General features: G+C 46.8%; 1 protein-coding gene and 1 pseudogene across 1 annotated transcript; both read left to right on the top strand.

Moving 5' to 3' along the window:
- Positions 1-8,009, top strand: part of LOC139281577 (zinc finger protein 585A-like) — a 440,928-nt pseudogene extending 432,919 nt beyond the window's left edge.
- A 2,104-nt stretch (positions 8,010-10,113) lies between these two features.
- LOC139281576 (histone H2B-like) lies at positions 10,114-12,945 on the top strand. Its single transcript, XM_070901731.1, has 3 exons — positions 10,114-10,184; positions 11,314-11,548; positions 12,826-12,945. Exons 1-3 carry the CDS (start codon positions 10,114-10,116, stop codon positions 12,943-12,945), a joined length of 426 nt encoding a protein of 141 aa, XP_070757832.1.
- The last annotated feature ends 8,379 nt before the right edge of the window (positions 12,946-21,324 follow it).

Raw genomic sequence — 21,324 nt, 5'->3', positions numbered from 1 at the left:
TCAGAAATTCCGGGGAGGGGAACCAGTGAGTGTAGAACTGAACCCAGCCAGAGTCGGACCTTCAGGGGAGGGGAACCAGTGTGTGTCAAATTGAACCCAGCCAGAGTCAGTCCTTCAGGGGAGAGGAACCAGTGAGTGTAGAACTGAACCCAGCCAGAGTCAGACCCTCAGGGTAGGGGAACCAGTGAGTGTAGAACTGAACCCAGCCAGAGTCAGTACCTCAGGGGAGGGGAACCAGTGAGTGCGGAATTGAAACCAGCCAGAGTCAGCACATTCAGGGGAGAGGAACCAGTGAGTGCAGAACTGAACCCAGCCAGAGTCAGTACCTCAGGGGAGGGGAACCAGTGAGTGTAGAAGTGAACCCAGCCAGAGTCAGACTTTCAGTGGAGTGGAACCAGTGAGTGTAGAACTGAACCCAGCCAGAGTCAGAGCTTCAGGGGAGGGGAACCAGTGAGTGTAGAACTGAACCCAGCCAGAGTCAGACCTTCAGTGGAGTGGAACCAGTGAGTGTAGAACTGAACCCAGCCAGAGTCAGATCTTCAGGGGAGGGGAACCAGTGAGTGTAGAACTGAACCCAGCCAGAGCCAGAGCTTCAGGGGAGGGGAACCAGTGAGTGTAGAACTGAACCCAGCTGAGTCGGAGCTTCAGGAGGGGAACCAGTGAGTGTAGAACTGAACCCAGCTGAGTCGGAGCTTCAGGGGAGGGGAACCAGTGAGTGCAGAACTGAACCCAGCCAGAGTCAGCACATTCAGGGTTGGGGAACCAGTGAGTGTGGAACTGGTCCTAGCCAGAGTCAGCACCTTCATGGGAGGAGAGCACATAAGAACATTAGACATAGGAGCCTGAAGTAGGCCATATGACCCCTTGAGCCTGCTGTGTCATTTGATGCGATCATGGCTGATCTGATCATAGACTCAGGTCCACTTCCCTGCCTGCTCCCCATAACCCCTTATTCCCTTTTTGGTTGAGAAAGTGTCTATCTCTGTCTTAAATTTATTCAATGTTCCAGCTTCCACAGCTCTCTGAAGCAGTGAATTCCACAGATTTGCAACTTTGAGAGAAGAAATTCCTCCTCATCTCAGTTTTAAATGTTCGACCATTTATTCTAAGATAATGCGCCCTAGTTCTAGTCTCCCCTATTAGTGGAAACACCCTCTCTGCATCCACCTTGTCAAGACCCCTCATAATCTTATATGTCTCGATAAGATCACCTCTCATTCTTCTGAATTCCAATGGGTAGAGACCCAACCTCCTCAACCTTTTCTCATAAGTCAATACCCTCATCTCGAATCAGCCGAGTGAACCGAACTGCCTCCAAAGCAAGTATATTCTTTCCTAAACATGAAAACCAAAACTACGCAGTATTCCAGGTGTGGCCTCACCAATACCCTGTATAACTGTAGCAAGACATCCCTGATTTTATACTCCATCCCCATTGCAATCAAGGCCAAGATTCCATTGGCCTTCCTGATCACTTGCTGTACCTGCATACTAACCTTTTGTGTTTCATGCATAAGTACCCCAGGTCCCACTGTACTGCAGCACTTTGCAATTTTTCTGCATTTAAATAATAACTTGCTCTTTGATTTTTTTTTTCTGCCTAAGTGAATTACCTCACACTTTCCAACATTATACTCCATCTGCCAAATTTTTGCCCACTCACTTCGCCCGTCGATGTCCTTTTGCAGATTTTGTGCGTCCTTCTCACACATTGTTTTTCCTTCTATCTTTGGGCCCAAGTTTCCACACGATAAAAAACGGGCGCCCCTCCGAGCTGGGCGCCTGTTTTTCGCGCCTAAAACAGCGCCTGAAAAAAATCTCGCAATTCTGGAGCGTTCTGCAGCTCCTTGTCTGCCTGGCGTGGCGCCCAGGGGGGCGGAGCCTACACTCGCGCCGATTTGTAAGTGGGAGGGGGCGGGTACTATTTAAATTAGTTTTTTTTCCTGCCGGCAACGCTGCCCGTGCGCGTTGGAGCGTTCGCACATGCTCAGTGTGAAAAAAACATTGGCACTCGGCCATTTTTGTAGTTCTTTGTAGCTGTTTAATTTTTGAAATTTTTTTAAATAAAAGCACATTAGCACTTGCAGCCTTCTCACTGTCTCCTTCCCCCCCTCCCCCGCGGGAACGAAGCGGCTGTTCCCTTCTCTCTCTCCCCCCCCCCCCCGCGGGAACGAACGCCTGCACCATTCTCCGTGCCTGAAGCACTTTCACACAGGTAGGAAGATGGTTTATTTAATCTTTTCTTTACTTATAAATGTTTATTCAGGTTGGATTTATTTGTATGATATTTGTAGAAGTATAAATAAGGAATTATTGTAGAATTTAATGAGTTCCCTTCCCCCCCTTCCCCCCCCACCTCGTTCTGGACGCCTAATTTGTAACCTGCGCCTGATTTTTTAATGTGTAGAACAGGTTTTTTCAGTTCTACAAAAATCTTCACTTGCTCCATTCTAAGTTAGTTTGGAGTACGTTTTCACTGTGGAAACTTTGAAATCAGGCGTCAGTGGCCGGACACGCCCCCTTTTGAAGAAAAAATTCTGTTCCAAAGTAGAACTGTTCTACCTGACAAGAACTGCAGAAAAAAAAATGTGGAGAATTGCGATTTCTAAGATAGTCCGTTCTCCACCAGTTGCTCCTAAAAAATCAGGCGCAAATCATGTGGAAACTTGGGCCCCATGTATCGTTAGCAAACTTGGCTATGTTACACTCGGTACCTTCTTCCAAGTCATTAATATAGATTGTAAATAGTTGAGGTCCCAGCACTGATCCCTGCGGCACCCGATTAGTTACTGATTACCAACCTGAGAACGAACCATTTATCCCAACTCTCTGTTTTCTGTTAGTTGGCCTATCATCTATCCATGCTAATATACTACCCCCACCCCCGTAAACTTTTATCTTGTGCGGTAACCTTTTATGTGGCACCTTGTTAAATACTTTCTGGAAGTCCAAATCCACCACATCCACTGGTTCCCCTTTATCTAGCCTGTTCGTTACATCCGCAAAGAATTTCAGCAAATTTGTCAAACGTGACTTCCCCTTCATAAATCCATGTTGACTCTGCCTGACTGAATTCTGTATTTCCAAATGTCCTGCTATTGCTTCTTTCATAATGGACTCCAACATTTTCCCAACCACAGATGTTCGGCTAACTGGTCGATAGTTTCCTGCTTTTTTCCTGCCTCCTTTTTTAAATAGGGGCATTACATTTGCAGTTTTCAAATCTGCTGGGACCTCCCCAGAATCCAGGGAATTTTGGTAAATTACAACCAATGCATCAACAATCCTTGCTGCTACTTTTCTTAAGACCCTAGGATGCAAGCCATCAGGCCCACGGGATTGATCCGCCTTTAGTCCCATTATCTTACTAAGTACCACCTCTTTTGTGATTGTGTTAAGTTCCTCCTCCCTATGACTATCCACTCTTGGGATATTGTTCATGTCCTCTACATTAGTAAAGACTGATACAAAATATTTGTTCTGAGTTTCTGCCATCTCTATGTTCCTCATTACCAATTCCCCGGTCTCGTCCTCTAAGGGACCAACATTTACTTTAACCACTCTGTTCCTTTTTATATACCTCATCATAGGCAGTCCCTCGGAATCGAGGAAGACTTGCTTCCACTCTTAAAATGAGTTCTTAGATGGCTGTACAGTCCAATACGAGAACCACAGTCTCTGTCACAGGTGGGACAGATAGCCGTTGAGGGAGGGGGTGGGTGGGACTGGTTTTCTGCACGCCTTCCGCTGCCTGCGCTAGATTTCTGCATGCTCTCGGCGACGAAACTCGACGTGTTCAGCGGCCTCCCAGATGCACTTCCTCCACTTTGGGTGGTCTTTGGCCAGGGACTCCCAGGTGTCAGTGGGGATGTTGCACTTTATCAGGGAGGCTTTGAGGGTGTCCTTGTAACATTTCCTGTGCCTATCTTTGGCTCGTTTGTCGTTAAGGAGTTCCGAGCACTTGCTTTGGGAGTATTCTATCTGGCATGCGAACAATGTGGCCTGCCCAGCGGAGCTGATCAAGTGTGGTCAGTGCTTTAATGCTGGGGTTGTTGACCTGGTCGAGGACGCTAATGTTGGTGCGTCTGTCCTCCCAGGGGATTTGTAGGATCTTGTATACCTATAGAAACTCTTGCTATCTGTTTTTATATTTCGTGCTCGTTTATTTTGATAGTCTATCTTCCCTTAATAATTTGTTTAGTCATTCTTTGCTGGCTTTTAAAAGCTTCCCAATCTTCTATCCTCCCACTCATTTTTGCCACTTTGTATGCCCTTGTTTTTAATTGGATACCGTTCTTTGTTTCTTTAGTTAGTCATGGATGACTATCTTTTCTTTTACACCCTTTCCTCCTCACTGGAATATATTTTGCTTGAGAGTTGTGAAATATCTCCTGAAATGTACGCCCCTGTTCATCAAGCATCCTACACTTTAATCTATTTTCCCATTCCCTTTAGCCAACTCTGCCTTCATAATGTTTATAGTCTCATTTATTTAAGCTGAGAACTGAGCCCAGCCAGAGTCAGCAACTTCAGAATACGGGGAAGGAGGGGAACCAGTGAGTGTAGAACTAAACCCAGCCAGAGTCAGCAACTTCAGGGAAGGGGAACCAGTGAGTGTAGAACTGAACCCAGCCAGAGTCAGCAACTTCAGGGAAGGGGAACCAGTGAGTGCAGAACTGAACCCAGCCAGAGTCAGACCTTCAGGGAAGGGGAACCAGTGAGTGTAGAACTGAACCCAGCCAGAGATGGTGATAATTAGGAGCATAGGACAAGCTGCCTTCAGACGGCGATGTGTTTGAATTTCAGGACAGGGAGGGGGAAGTGTATGGGGCAGGGATTTACAGTTTTGGAGGAACAAGAGAGGAAAGAATGTTCCATAAAATCTAGAATTGTCTGTTCTGAATTTATGTCCTGTACTTGCAGTAACGATTTTTATAAATTCCTTTTCCAGGGTATTCGAGGGGCAGGATTTGCAGACGGGGAACTCAAACCAAACATCACGTCAAGATCTGACGGACTCAGTTAATTCCTCAGGATCTGAATACCATCGGACTTTGAATGTGGAAGGAGAAATGTTTGTCTGTTCTGTCAGTGGGAACATATTTCAAACATCAGTGTGACTGGACAAGCCCCGAGTAAGAGTGTTCCAGTGCACTGATTGTGGAAAGATCTTTAACCAGTTACACAGGCTGAAAAAACATCGCAGCATTGACAGCGGGGAGAAACCGTATGCCTGTTCTGTGTGTGGACCAGAGTTCAACTGATTGTCCAACCTGGAGAGACACAAGGACACCCACACCATGGAGAAACCATGGGAATGTGCGGACTGTGGGAAGGGATTCAATTACCCGTCTGAGCTGGAAGTGCATCGGCGCAGTCACACTGGGGAGAGGCCGTTCACCTGCTCCGAGTGTGGAAAGGGATTCGCTGTCTCATCCCACCTGCTGGAACATCGGCGCATTCACACCGGGGAGAGGCCGTTCACCTGCTCAGAGTGTGGGAAGGGATTCACTGTGTCATCTCACCTGCTGAGACACCAGCGAGTTCACACTGTGGAGAGGCTATTCATCTGCTCCGAGTGTGGGAAGAGATTCACTCGTTCATCCCACCTTCTAACTCACCAGCGAGTTCACACTGGGGAGAGGCCGTTCACCTGCTCAGAGTGTGGGAAGAGATTCACTCGTTCATCCCACCTTCTAACTCACCAGCGAGTTCACACTGGGGAGAGGCCGTTCATCTGCTCCGAGTGTGGGAAGGGATTCACTCAGTCATCTCACCTTCTAACTCACCAGCGAGTTCACACTGGGGAGAGGCCATTCACCTGCTCTGAGTGTGGGAAGGGATTCACTCAGTCATCCGACCTGCTGATACACCAGCGAGTTCACACTGGGGAGAGGCCATTCACCTGCTCCGAGTGTGGGAAGAGATTCACTCGTTCATCCCACCTTGTAACTCACCGGCGAGTTCACACTGGGGAGAGGCCGTTCACCTGCTCCGAGTGTGGGAAGGGATTCACTGTGTCATCCCACCTGCTGAAACACCAGCCAGTTCACACTGGGGAGAGGCCATTCACCTGCTCTGAGTGTGGGAAGGGATTCACTCGATCATCCACTCTGCTGACACACCAGCGAGTTCATAAGTGAATGCAGGGTTTGGATTCTGCTGTTACCCCAGATTGAATCGTGCCCATTCTGACAAGTTGGGGTTTCTTTCTTTTGATATTGATAAACTCCAACCCAGTTATAGGGGTGAGTATTCGGAATATTTGACCAATTAATCAATGGGAAAAGGTTGAGATAAAAATAATGCTGATTGTGTTTGCATCCTTACTTGATCTTTTAAAAAACATAAATTGGAGCAGGAGTAGGCCATTGGCCACTCAAACCTGCTCCGCCATTTAATAAGGTCATGGCTGATCTGATCTTGGCCTCAGCTCCACTTCGCTGCCCGCTCCCCAAAACCCTTCACTCCCTTATCGTTCAAAAATCTGTCTATCTCCACCATTAATATATTCAATGACCCAGCCTCCACAGCTCTCTGGGGTACAGAATTCCATAGATTTGCAAACCTCAGAAGAAATTTCTCCTCATCTCAGTTCAAAATCAGCAATCCCTTATTCTTAAACTATGCCCCCTAGTTCTCGATTCCCCCATGAGTGGAAACATTCTCTCTGCATCCACTTTGTCGAGTCCCCTCAGTGTCATGTATTTCAATAAGATCACATCTCATTCTTCGAAACTCCAATGAGTATGGGCCCAACCTGCTCAACATTTCTTCATAAGTCAACCCCCTTCCCTCTAGGAATCAAACTAGTGAAGCTTCTCTGAACTGTCTCCAATGCAAGTATATCCCTCCTTTAAATAAGGAGGAGACCAAAACTGTACGCAGTACTATTGGTGTGGTCTCACCAATACTCTGTACAGGTATAGCAGGACTTCGCTGCTTTTATACTCCATCACCTACAATAAAGGCCAACATTCCTTTTTTTGCCTATTCTCCATCTACCAAATGTTTGCCCAATCTCTGAGCCTGTCTATATCCCTTTGCAGATTTTTTGTGTTGTCCTCACAATTTGCTGTCCCACCCATCTTTGTAACATCAGCAAACTTGGCTACATTACACTCGGTCCCTTCATCATAGTATTATTATAGATTGTAAATAGTTGAGGGCCCAGCACCGATCCCTGTGGCACCCCACCAGTTACCATTTGACAACCGAAAAATGCCCCGTTTATCCCGATTCTCTGTTTTCTGTTAGTTCGCCAATCCTCTATCCATGCTAATATATTACCCCCAACCCCATAAGCTCTTATCTTGTGCAGTAACCTTTTATGTGGCACCTTATCGAATGCCTTATGGAAATCCAAATACACATTTACTGGTTTCCCCTTATCCACCCGGCTCGTTACATCCTCAAAGAACTCCAGCAAATTTGTCAAACATGATTTCCCTTTCATAAACCATGCTGACTCTGCTTGATTGAATTATTATTTTCCAGATGTCCCAATATTGCTTCCTTAATAGCTTTTTCCCAATGCAAGATGTTAGGCTAACTAGTCTATAGTTTCCTGTTTTCTGTCTCCCTCCGTTTTTAAATAGGGATGTTACATTTGTGGTTTTCCAAACAACTGGGACCTCTCCACAATCCGAGGAGTTTTGGTAGCTTACAACCAATGCATCCACTATCTCTGCAGCCACTTCTTTTAAGACCCTAGAATGCAGGCCACCAGGTCCAGGGCAATGTCCACTTCTGGTCACATTTTGCAGAGTACTTTTCCTGTAGTGTCAGTGAGGTTTTAAGTTCCTCCTTCCCTATAGCCCCTTGATTATCTATTATTGCGATGTATTTAGTATCTTCTACCATGAAGATCAATACAAAATATCAGAAGGATTTTATTCAAATACTGAAAGCTGCAACAAATGGAGCCAAACTTTGTTAAATAATAATAAAGTGAATTGAATCTGCAGGTTGTGTTTGGATTTCTGAGACATGATGTGCCTTGAAATACCGCCGGTGCCCAGTAGATGACGCTGTCCCTGCAATTAATTCGGACTGATTGGACGTGACTGCCCCCTGGAGCAGGAAGAATGAGGGCAGCTCAGGGTCAGACCCTGAACTTACTGCACTCCACAGGGACATCACACACTGCCCCCTCCCTGGGGCAGCTCAGGATCAGACACTGAACATACTGCACACTATAGGGGATGCACGACCTGCCCTGTCTCTGGGGGAGTCGCTGCTGGAGGGTCAACAGACAGACGGGGAACTTCTCCACACCTGGTCATGGATCCTGAATCGGATTCATACTGAATTTCACATTCGATGCTGCAGGCTGAGAAGTCACAGAGACCACGTGGAACCTCACGGACCCTGGAGAAACCCCCAGACCCCAGAGCTTTGGCCCACAGACCTGGGACACTGGGTTTCCACATGGGGGCAGAGATCCATCTGCCCCCCCAGACCCCCCATGTTAGCTCCACTGTCATTGAGCTGCAGGGAGTTACATTTACCCACAGCAGCTCTCCTCCCCTGAGATGCTGACTCTGGCTGGGTGCAGAAATACACAGCAATCGTCTTCAATTCGCAGCACACACTCAGGAAACGTGCCCCACTTACCGGGCACTGTGCAGGACTGGAGCAGACAACACTTCCCTCAATTGTCCTGGTCCCAGACTGATCCAGAACTAGACCCCCCCTCACCCTCCCCTGACCCAGACCCCCCCCTCACCCTCCCCTGTCCCATGCTAAACCAGAACCCCCCCCTCACCCTCCCCTGACCCAGACTGAACCATGCCCCCTCACCCTCCCCTGTCCCAGACTGACCCTCACCCCGCCCCCTCACTCTCCCCTGTCCAGACTTCCTAAAAGGTTCTTGGTAAAGTGCCACACAAGGGGCTGCTCTATCAGCTCGAAGCCCAGACCATAAGAACGTAAGAAATAGGAGAAGGAGTAGGCCATTTGGCCCCTCGCACCTGCTCTCCCATTTAATAAGATCATGGCTGATCTCATCAGGGACCCAGCTCCACTTTGCTGCCTGCTCCCCATTATCCTTTATTCCCTTATCTCTGAAAAATCTGTCTATCTCCGGCTTAAGTATATTTAATGACCTCCATAACTCTCTGGGGTACAGAATTCCACAGATTTCCAAACCTCAGAGAAGAAATTTCTCCTCATCTCGGTTTTAAATAGGGGGCCCTTATTCTGAGACTATGTTCCCCAGTTCTAGTTTCCCCTCTGAGTGGAAATATTGTCTCTGCATCAACCTTGTCGAGACTCCTCATTATCTTATATGTTTCGATTAAGATAATCTCTCATCCTTCTGAACTACAATGAGTACAGGCCCAACCTACTCAATCTATCTTCATAAGTCAACTCAACCGCCTCATTGCCGGAATCAACCTAGTGAACCTTCTCGAAACTGCCTCCAATCCTTCCTTAAATATGGATACCAAAACTGAACGCAGTACTCCAGCTGTGGCCTCACCAATACCCTGTACAGTTGTAGCAGAACTTCTCTGATTTTATACTCTATCCCCCTTGCAACAAAGGCCACCATTCCATTTGGCTTCCTGATTACTTGCTGTACCTGCATACTAACTTCTTGTATTTCATGCTCAAGGACGCCAGGTCCCTCTGTACTGCAGCATTTCTCCTGTTAAATAATAATTTGCTTTACAATTTTTTCTGCCCAAGTGGATAACCTCACATTTTCCCACATTATACTCCATCTGCCGAAATGTTGCCCACTCACTTAGCCTCTCGATATCCCTTTGCAGATTTCTTGCGTCCTTCTCACAACTTACTTTCCCATCCATCTTTGTATCATCAGCAAACTTGGCTACATTACACTCGGTCCCTTCATCCAAGTCATTAATATCGATTGTAACTAGTTCAGGCCCCAGCGCCGATCCCTGAGGAACCCCACTAGTTACTGTTTGCCAACCGGAAAATGATACATTAATCCCAAATCTCTGTTTTCTGTTAGTTAGCCAATCCTCTATCCATGCTAATATATTACCCCCAACCCTGTGAGCTTTTTATCTTGTGCAGTAACCATAAGAGGCACCTTATCGAATGCCTTCTGGAAATTCTGCTCCACAATTCAATATGATCATGGCTGAACAGCCAAAAATCCAGGCAGTGCTTCTGACAAAGGAATCCAATGCTGGGCCCAGCAAGAACAAGTAAAGTGGAAAGATTTAATCTAATAACACATTGGTTCTTTTCAGAGCCATCCACTCAATCTGAAAGGGCCTCTTACTGTCTGAAGAAGCTTATTTATTGATCACAATCTTACCAGCTGTGCTTCAGTTGGTAACAACTCTCACTTGAGTCAGAAGGTTGTGGGTTCAAGTCCCATTCCAGGGACTTGAGCACAAAATTCTAGGTTGACACACCAGTGCAGTGATGAGGGAGTGCTGTCCTGTCGGAGGTGTCATTTATAGGAAGAGACGTTAAACCGAGGTCCCTTCTGCTCTTTCAGGTGGACGTAATAAATCCCATGGCCACTATTTTGAAGAAGAGCAGGTCAGTTATCCCCAGTGTCCTGCCCAATACTTACCCCTCGAGCAACATAACACAATAGCTGATCCAGTCATTATCACATTGCTGTTTGTTGGAGCTTGCTGTGCGTAAAATGTCTACCGCCTTTCCTATATTACTACAATGGCTACACTTCAAAAAGCATTTAATTGGTTGCGAAGCATATTCAGAAGTCCGATCGTCGTGAAAGGTGCAATATAAATCCAAGTCTTTCATATTAAATCCCTACTATTGATAAGCTGGGAGATTCCTGACCAAAAGTGACCCTCAGTCGATTTCAGTTATAAACTGGACAATATCTGTTGAACATGTGGAAATCTAGATCGACAAACAGAGCAGCGAGTTTGCTGCTTAGATCATTAAATATATATATTAAAACATTAATGAACGTTCCTCGTAAGGTATTTTTGTCTGTTAGCAGATTAGAAACACAAAGAATAGAGTATAAATCAGGAGATGCTATAACTGATGACCCCATTCAAGAATATTTCATTGTGGCGATCAACAAATCTGATTGGTCACTTTAAACATCCAATCAGAGAGATACAGAACAATGGATATTGACAAGGCGGCCAATGAACCAATCACAATCATTACTTTCACCGATCTCTCATTAGCATAGTGTTGTGGGCGGAGTGTGGGGCTGCCCATATAATGCTGGCTCGGAACAGAGTTTCCTCAAACCTGCGCCTCACTGAACGAGACGATGGCTGATGAAAAGTAAACAGTTACCGCCAAGAAAGTAATCAAGAAAACACCACCGAAGGGCAGCAAGAAGCGGAGGAAGGAGAGTTACTCCATCTACATCTACAAAGTGATGAAGCAGGTTCACCCAGACACCGGCTCGTTTGTGAACGATATTTCCGAGCACATCGCGGGTGAGACTTCCCGCCTGGCCCATTACAACAAACGCCGCACCATCAGCTCCCAGGAGTTCCAGACCACCGTGCGCCTGCTGCTGCCCGGGGAGCTGGCCAAGCACGCCGTGTCAGAACGGACAAAGGCGGTAACCGAGTACACCAGCTCAAAGTAAAACTGTATGCTGACCTGAGAGAACAAACCCCAAACACAACGGCTGTTTTAAGAGACACCCACAAACTCTCTGGAAGAGCTGTACAAACGCATCGCTCGTTAGACTCAAATCACGAATTATTTCCTGAACAAGTGAGAACCTTTGCAGTTCCAGCTGTAGGTTTAGTTTTGAATTCTCCGAAAAGCAGCTTCACTGTCCGGTTCGTCGCTGGAATTACCCGCTCACAAACTACAAACACGGTCCCAGGGCGCTCTTTCCCTTTGCTCTCAGGCCCATTCGTTTACACCGCCTGCCAAATTAAGAGCTTGTTTAGGGGCTGAGATTCAGATTTCAGTCACACATTCTCTCTCGCAAGCCCTTTTCATGTTTATTTTTCAATTCCTGTTGCGGGTCAGTCCGTTTATTAACCCGACATTCCCCACAGTGTAACAACCCCGAATGGGAGACCAGAACCGGGGCAGTTTGAACATTCTGTCCCTCTTCTCTTTTCACAGGACTCCCAGTTCTGGTCTCACTCCCACAGCAGCTCCTGTGAAAAGATGTTCACTTTTACAGAGTTTGAGTTGGAATGTGTCCTGTTACAGAATCAGTGGGGACTGACTCTCGCTCGTTAAAGACCGTTTGAAACTGAACCCCAATTTAATCCTGATTTAAACAAGCTGGAATTTGCAATGGAAATATGGAATATGACAAAAGGAAACCAAAAGTGTTTGGAAATATTTGGCTAATGGTAAAGTTAACATAATCTGCAATTTTAATAATTATTAGAAGGATTTTTGAATTAAAAAATCGTTCGGGTCTGACTGTTGATTTCCGCCCGACTTTCATTGGCGGGCTAAACAGACTCTGATTGGTCATCGGAAAAGACAAATGAAATCCACTGTAGAGCGACCAATCACAAGTTCGCTCCCTGCATTCCTACAAAGGGTATAAGAAGGGCAGATGTGGGCGGAGTATCTCATTCTTTCGCTGAACGCTTGGATTGTGGAAATATCTGGAAGAGGAAAAAGCGGCGGCAAAGCTAGGGCCAGGGCCAAGGTCAAGTCTCGCTCCTCCCGGGTGGGACTGCAGTTCCCTGTAGCCCGTGTTCACAGGCTCCTGCGGAAGGGGAACTACACTCAGCGTATGGGTGCCGGAGCCCCGGTCTACTTGGCTGCTGTGCTCGAGTATCTGACCGCTGAAATCCTGGAGCTGGGCGCAGCGCGGCCCGTGACAACAAGCAGACCCACATCATCCCCTGACACCTGCAGCTGGCCATCCGCAACGACCAGGAGCTCAACAAGGTGCTGGGAAAGGTGACCATCGCTCAGTGCAGGGTGCTGCCTAATATCCAGGCTGTGCTACTGCCCAAGAAAACGACCAGCAAGTAGAGTGGACAAGATTTAATCCAATAGCCCAAAGGCTCTTTTCAGAGCCACCCACAGTATCAATGTAAGGGCAGGTTATTTTTCTATGGATCATAATTGCTCCAGATCTAAATAAGAACATAAGAAATTGGAGCAGGAATAGGCTGTATGACCCCCGAGCCTGCTCCGCCATTTAATACGATCATGGCTGACCCGAGATCATGGAATCAGGTCTACTTCCCTGCCCGCTCTCCATAACCCCATATTCCCTTATCGTTTAAGAAACTGTCTGTTTCTGTCTTCAATTTATTCAATGTCCCAGCTTCGACAGCTCTCTGAGGCAACTAATTCCACAGATCCACTAACCTCTGAGAAGAAATTTCTCCTCATCTCAGTGTTAAATGGGCGGCCCCTTATTCTAAGATCATGCCCTCTAGTTCTAGTTTCCCCCATCAGTGGAAACATCCTCTCTGCATCCACCTTGTCAAGCCCCCTCATAATCTTATGCGTTTCGATATGATCACCTCTCATTCTTCTGAATGCCAATGAGTGGAGGCCCAACCTACTCAACCTTTCCTCATAAGTCAAGCCCCTCATCTCCAGAATCAACCTTGTGAATCTTCTCTGAACTGCCTCCAAAGCAAGTATATCCTTTCGTAAATATGCAAACCAAAACTGCACGCAGCATTCCAGGTGTGGCCTCAACAATACCTTGTACAACTGTAGCAAGACTTCCCTGCTTTTATACTCCATCCCCTTTGCAATAAAGGCCAAGATTCCATTGGCCTTCCTGATCACTTGCTGTACTTGCATACTAACCTTTTGTGTTTCATGCACAAGTACCCCCAGGTCCTGCTGTACTGCAGCACTTTGCAATCTTTCTCCATTTAAATAATAACCTGCTCTTCGATTTTTTTTCTGCCCAAGTGCATGACCTCACACTTTCCAACATTTGCCAAATTTTTGCCCACTCACCTAGCCTGTCTATGTTCTTTTGCAGATTGTGTGTGTCCTCCTCACATTGCTTTTCTTCCCATCTTTATATCATCAGCAAATTTGTCTATGTTACACTCGGTCCCTTCCTCCAAGTCGTAAATATAGATTGTAAATAGTTGGGGTCCCAGCACTGATTCCTGTGGCACCCCACTGGTTACCAATTGCCAATCCGAGAATGAAGCATTTATCCCTATTCGCTGTTTTCTGTTCATTAGCCAATCCTCTATCCATGCTAATATATTACCCCCAACCCCATGAACTTTTATCTTGTGCAGTAACCTTTTATGTGGAACTTTGTCAAGTGCCTTCTGGAAGTCCAAATACAGCAAATCCACTGGTTCCCCTTTATCCACCTTGTTAATTACATCCTCAAAGAATTCCAGCAAATGTCAAACATGACTTCCCCTTCATAAATCCATGCTGACTCTGCCTGATCGAATTTTGCATCTCCAAATGTCATGCTGCTGCTTCTTTACCAATGGACTCCAACATCTTCCCAACCACAGATGTTAGGCTAACTGGTCTATAGTTTCCTGCTTTTTGTCTGCCTTTTTTAAATAGAGGCGTTACATTTGCAGTTTTCCAATCTGCTGGAACCTCCCCAGAATCCAGGGAAGTTTGGTAAATTACTATCCTTGCCGCTATTTCTCTTAAGACCCTAGGATGCAAGCCATCAGGTCCAGGGGATTTATCCACCTTTAGTCCCATTATCTTATTGAGTACCACCTTCTTAGTGATTGTGATTGTGTTAAGTTCCTCCCATGCCCCCCGCCCCCCGCATAGCCCCTTGACCGTCCACAGATGGAATATTGTTAGTGTCCCTTACCGTAAAGACTGATACAAAATATTTGTTCAGAGTTTCTGCTATTTCCATGTTCTCCATTACTAATTCCCTGGTCTTGTCCTCTCAGGGACCAACATTTACTCTAGCCACTCTTTTCCTTTGTATATACCTATAGAAACTCTTGCTATCTGTTTTTATATTTCGTGCTAGTTTACTTTCATAGTCTTCCCTTTCTTAATCATTCTTTTAGTCATTCTTTGTTGCCATTAAAACGCTTCCCAATCTTCTGTCCTCCCACTAGTTTTGGCCACATTGTATGCCCTTGTTTTTAATTGGATACCATCCTTTATTTCTTTAGTTAGCCATGGATGGCTATCTTTTCTCTTACGCCCTTTCCTCCTCACTGGAATGTTTGTTGAGAGTTGTAAAATATCTCCTTAAATATACACCACTGTTCATCAACCGTCCTAAATTTAATCTATTTTCCCAGTCCACTTTAGCCAACTCAGATCTCATACCTTCATAATCTCCTTTCTTTACCCTTTGTACGCTGGTTAGAGATCCAACTTTCTCACTCTCCATCTGAATTTGAAATTCAATCATACTATAATCGCTCATTCCAAGGGGATCCTTTACTCAGAGATTGTTTATGAATCCTGTCTCATTACATTAACATTGAATCTCTGCAATTAAGCTGTAAGTTTCCAGATCAGAAATGACCCTCAGACATGCTCGGTTATAAATTGATCACTGTTGACAAATATTGCAACGGGTTTGCTGTTATAAAATCCTGTTCCATCGTACCATAAATAATTTCTGGCCTCGAGGCTTGGTAAACTTACCTCGATTGCGATGGCCGGGAATCGAAGCTCGGTCAACTGCTTGGAAGACATCATCATCATCGGCAATCCCTCGATATCGAGGAAGACTTGCTTCTACTCTAAAAGTGAGTTCTTAGGTGACTGAACAGTCCAATACGGAATTACAGTTGTCGTGGAGTATGTAAAATTAACACTCAACACTAGGTCTGGGTTCGAAGATTCAAGTAGTCTTTAATATGCTTGCAAGGGAGAGTCAAGTCTGCAGTCAACCTCACTTGCTCTCTCTGACCAAAGAAAACAGGATTTTTATACAGTTCCTCGGCCTATAATGGCTGGACATTCAATACATGAGACATATATTGATTTGAATGGTCAAAACCCTTGTCACTCAAAGTAAAGGTACAGTATTGACCACGCCTATCTCCAGTACTTTTCCATAAACCTCACTGTGTACCAAAAGTTCATTAACACATTGGAATGTTATCTTATCTTTCTTGCCTTGACCAGATGGAGTTTTTCTAAAGTTTCACTTTTGACCCCTTGCCCTGTCTACCTGCCCCTCTGGGCTTCCTGTGGTTCAAACGTTTGGCCTCCTGTAATTGTCCTCAGGTTACACAGCTTGTAACAATTAATCATTCTGATATGCGTTTTCCCTTTAAACATCTTTAGAAAGTTGACCACTACAAAAGCCTATGTCAGCTCGTTTTAAGTCCCAGATCCATTCTTAACACTTTAATTGTAACAGAGCTCAATAGCCCCAATTCACAGATTTTCATCATCATCATCTTAGGCAATCCCTCGAATCGAGGATAACTTGCTGCCACGTCAAAAAGTTCACAGGTGTTTCAATGAAGGACCTAATATTCCAGGTCCCGAACTAAATCTTGAGGGGTGGAAAAAGCCTGTGCGTGGATTGTTAGAATGTGTGGTGACCATTGCACACCAGCCACCACTTGCACACCAGTCACCTCTGTCACAGGTGGGACAGACAATTGTTGAAGGAAAGGGTGGGTGGGACTGGGTTGCCGCACGCTCCTTCCGCTGCTTGCACTTGTTTTCTGCATGCGCTCAGCGACGAGGATAGAGGTGCTCAGCGCCCTCCCGGATTCTTTTCCTCCACTTAGGGCGGTCTTTGGCCAGGGACTCCCAGGTGTCAGAGGGGATGTTGCACTTTATCAAGGAGGCTTTGAGGTGCTCCTTGAAATGTTTCCTCTGCCCACCTGGGGCTCGCTGCCATGTAGGAGTTTCGAGTAGAGCGCTTGCTTTTGGAATCTTGTGTCAGGCATGCGAACAATGTGGCCTGCCCAATAAAGCTGGTCGAGTGTGGTCAGTCCTTAGATGCTGGGGATGTTGGCCTGATTGAGGACGCTAACGTTGGTGCCTCTGTCGTCCCAGGGGATTTGCAGGATCTCGCGGAAACATCATTGGTGGTATTTGTCCAGCGATTTGAGGTGTCAACTGTATATGTTTCACGTCTCTGAGGCACACAGGAGGGTGGGTACAGCCCTGTAAACCATTAGCTTGGTGCCAGATTTGTGGGCCTGATCTTCGAACAGTCTCTTCCTCAGGTGGCTGAAGGCTGCGCTGGCGCACTGGAGGTGGTGTTGAACCTCGTCGTTGATGTCTGCCCTTGCTGAAAATAGGCTCCCGAGGTATGGAAAATGGTCCAAATTATCCAGGGGCGTGCATTCAATAGAAACATAGAAATATAGAAACTAATTGCAGAGGTTGGGGTGGTCTTGGATCTGGGCTGGAGGCAACAAAGGTTGAACAGGTTCCCACTTGTTCTGTAGTTTAGTTCCACTCCAGCGGGAACTTGTTGAGTGTGAGGTGGAGCATTGCTACGAGGAACATTGAGAAGATGGTTGGCACGATAACGCAGCCCTGCTTCACCCCGGTCCAGACATGGATTGCATCTATGATGGATCCATTGATCAGGATCACGGCTTGCATGTCATTGTGGAGCTGGCAGAAGATAGCGACAAACTTTTTGGGACAGCCAAAACGCAGGAGGACACTCCATAGTCCCTCACGGTTGATGGTGTCAAAGGTCTTGTAAGGCGAAGGCCAGGTTGGTGCTGTTCGTTGCATTTTTCTTGCAGTTGTCGCACTGATGCAAATGTAACGCCCCTATTTAAAAAAGGAGGCAGACAAAAAGCAGGAAACTATAGACCAGTTAGCCGAACATCTGTGGTTGGGAAAATGTTGGAGTCCATTATTAAATAAGCAGTAGCAGGACATTTGGAAAAACAAAATTCGGTCAGGCAGTGTCAGCATGGATTTATGAAGGGGAAGTCATGTTTGACAAATTTGCTGGAATTCTTTGAGGATGTAATATAAGGGTGGATAAAGGGGAACCAGTGGATGTGATGTATTTGGACTTCCAGAAGGCATTTGACAAGGTGCCACATAAAAGGTTACTGCACAAGATAAAAGTTCACAGGGTTGGGGGTAATATATAAGCATGGATGGAGAATTCGCTAACTAACAGAAAAAGGGATTTGAGATAAATGGTTCATTCTTGGGTTGGCAATCAGTAACTAGTGCGGTGCCGCAGGGATCAGTGCTGGGACCCCAACTATTTACAATCTATATTATCGACTTGGAGGAAGGGACCGAGTGTAACATAGACAAATTTGCTGATGATATAAAGGTGGGAGGAAAAGCAATGTGTGACGAGGACACACAAAATCTGCAAAAGGACAAAGACAGGCTAAGTGAGTTGGCAAAAATTTGGCAAATGTTGGAAAATGTGATTTCGCACAGACAGCTGGGCTAGGCTGCTACGCTGCTCCTTCCACTCCCCAGCCTGCTCCGATGGTCTATAGCAGGCCGGGGGCCGCACAGCCTGCTGGGCTAGGCAACCACTCTGCTCCTTCTGTTTCCCGGCCTGCTCCGAAGCTGAAGTGGAGTCAAACTCTCTCCTGGCCCACGGTCAATGCTACGTTCAGAGTGTCTAGTGTATAGACCCCTCATGATTTTGAATAGCTCTCTCAAATCTCCTCTCAACCTTCTGAGCTCCATGGAAAATAACACCAGCTTCTCCTGTCTATCCACACAACTGAAGTCCCTGATCCCTGCTATCATAAGAATAGGAGATGGCAATTCAGCCCCTCAAGCCTGTTACATAGGTTCATGAGGAGGCCATTCAGCCTCTACGGGCTTGTTAGACATGAATAGGAGGAAGTCCTTCAGCCCCTTGAGCATGTTAAATTAGGAACATGAAGAGGTCATTAAAGGCCTCAGGAAACTTACATAGGAACAGGAGGAGGCGATTCAGCACCTCGACGCTGTGTTGTAAGAACAGGAGCTGCCCATTCATCCACTCCAGCTTGTACACATGAACATGATCAGGTGATTCTGCCTCTCTAGCCTGTTACACTGGAAGAGGAGGAAGCCTTTCAGCCCATCGAGTCTTTATCATTTGGGATTGCAGGAGGCCATCCAACCACCTCGAGCTTGTTACATAGGAAATGGTTGTGGCCATTCTACCCAACATATCTATTACACAACGACCGAAGGAGGTCAATCAGCTCCTCCATCTTGTCACAAAGAAGGAGGAGGAGCTCATTCAGCCCATTGTGACTGTTACATTTGGACCAGGAGAAGGACAGTCACCCCATAGAGCATGTTGCATAGGAACAAGAGGAGAACATTGTGTCCCTTGAGATTGTTATGTAGGAACTAGAGAAGGCCATTCATCCCCTGGAGCCTGTCACACAGGAATAGGAGGAGGCCATTCAACCCCTGGAGTCTGTTACATGGAAATGGTAGAAGGCCATTCAACGCCTGAAGGATGTTCTATCGGAATCGGATGTGGCCATTTTGCCCATCGAGTTTGATACATTGGAACAGAAGACATTCAGTCTCAGAGCCCTGACCATTAGGAACGGGAGGAGTCCATTCAGCCCCAGAGCCTGTTACACAGGAAAGGAATGAGGACATTCTGCCCCTCAACCTAGTTGTATAGAGCAAGAGATCATTCAGCCCATTGAGCCTGTAACAGAGAAACAGAAGAGGCCATTCAAACATAAAGCCTGTTATACAGTAATAGGATGAGGCAATTCTGCACCGCAACCCTGTTAAATAGAACAGAAGGAGGCCATTTGGAACCTCAACCTCTTAAACTGGAGCAGATTGAGGTTATGCTGCCCCTCAATCTTGTAATATACAACCGGACATCATTCCGCCCCTCGAGACTTTATCATTAGGAAGAGGAGAAGGCCCATTCAGCCCCTCCAGCCCATTACACAAAAACAAGAGGAGGCCATTCAGCCCCAGAGCTTTTAATATTAGGAACAGGAGAAGACAATTCAATCCCTTAAGCCTATTGCAGAGGAACAAAAAGAGGCCATTCAGCACCTCAGATCTGTGGCTTAAGAACAGGAGCTGGCCATTCAGCCCCTCGAGCCTGTAGCATTATCAACTGTTCAGCCCATCCAGCCTGTTGCAAAGGAACAGAAGGTCATTGTAGGATCAGGAGGAGGTGATTCATCCCCTCGAGCTAATTATAATATACGAGGTCATGGTCCCATTAATGGGGATTGTGGTCCCATTATCTGGGGCGGCTATTCTATTAACCAGGGTGAGGGTCCCATTTGCCGGGGTCAGTATCCCATTAACTGGGCTCAAGGTCCCATTAACCATGGTCAGGTTCCCATTAAACAGGGTCAGGGTCCCATTAACTGGGGTCAGGGTCCTAGTAACCGGTGTCGGGGTCAGGGTCCCATTCACAGGGGTCAGGGTCCCTTTGACCCGGGACTGGGTCCCATTGACCCGGGTTTGGATCCCATTGACCCGGGTCAGCGTTCCATTGACCCGAGTCAGGGATCCATTGACCGGGGACAGGGTCCCATAGACTAGGGACAGGATCCCATTAACCGGGGTCACGGCCACATTAACCCATTACCGGCGTCAGGGTCCCATTAACCGTGGTCATGGCCCCATTAACCCATTAAGCGGGGTCAGGATCCCATTAACCGGGGTCAGAGTCCTATTAAACGGGGTCAGGGTCCCATTAACCGGGGTCACGGTCCCATTAACCGGGGTCACGGTCCCATTAACCGGGGTCAGGATCACATTAACCGCGGCCAGGGACCCATTAACCGGGGTCACGGTCCCATTAACCTGGGTCACGGTCCCCTTAACCGGGGTCAGCGTCTCATTAACCGGGGTCAGGATCGCAATAACCGGGGTCAGGGTCCCATTAACCGGGGCTAGGGTCGCATTAAGCAGGGTCAGTGTACAATAACCGGGGTCAGGATCACAATAACTGTGGACACAGACCCTTAAACCGGGGTCAGGATCACATTAGCCGGGGTCAGTGTCCCATTAATCGGCGTCAAGGTCCCATTAACTGGTGTCAGGGTTCCATTAACCGGGGTCAGGGTCAGGGTCCCATTAACCAGTGTCAGGGTTCCATTGATGCGAGTCAGGGTCCCATTAACCGGGGTCAGGGTCCCATTGAGTGGGGTCAGGGTCCCATTAATTGGGGTCATGGCCCTATTAATCCATTAACCGTGGTCAGGGTCCCATTGACCGGGGTCACGGCCTCATTAACCAATTAACCGGGGTCAATGTCCCATTAACCGGGGTCAGGGTCCCATTAACCAAGGTCAGGCTCCCATTAACCGGGGTCACAGTCACTTTAACCAGGGTCACAGTCCCTTTAACCAGAGTAAGTGTAACATTAACCCGGGTCACGGTCCCATTAACCAGAGTTCGGGTCCCAATAACCTCGGAGAGGAACCCATCAACAAGGTTCAAAGTCTCTTTAACCGGGGTCAGGGTCCCATTCACCGG

The sequence above is a fragment of the Pristiophorus japonicus genome, chromosome 15 (assembly GCF_044704955.1).
Source record: "Pristiophorus japonicus isolate sPriJap1 chromosome 15, sPriJap1.hap1, whole genome shotgun sequence".
Taxonomy (NCBI): domain Eukaryota; kingdom Metazoa; phylum Chordata; class Chondrichthyes; family Pristiophoridae; genus Pristiophorus; species Pristiophorus japonicus.
The sequence above is the reverse complement of the archived record's forward strand: the minus strand, read 5'-3'. Positions and strand labels throughout refer to the sequence as shown.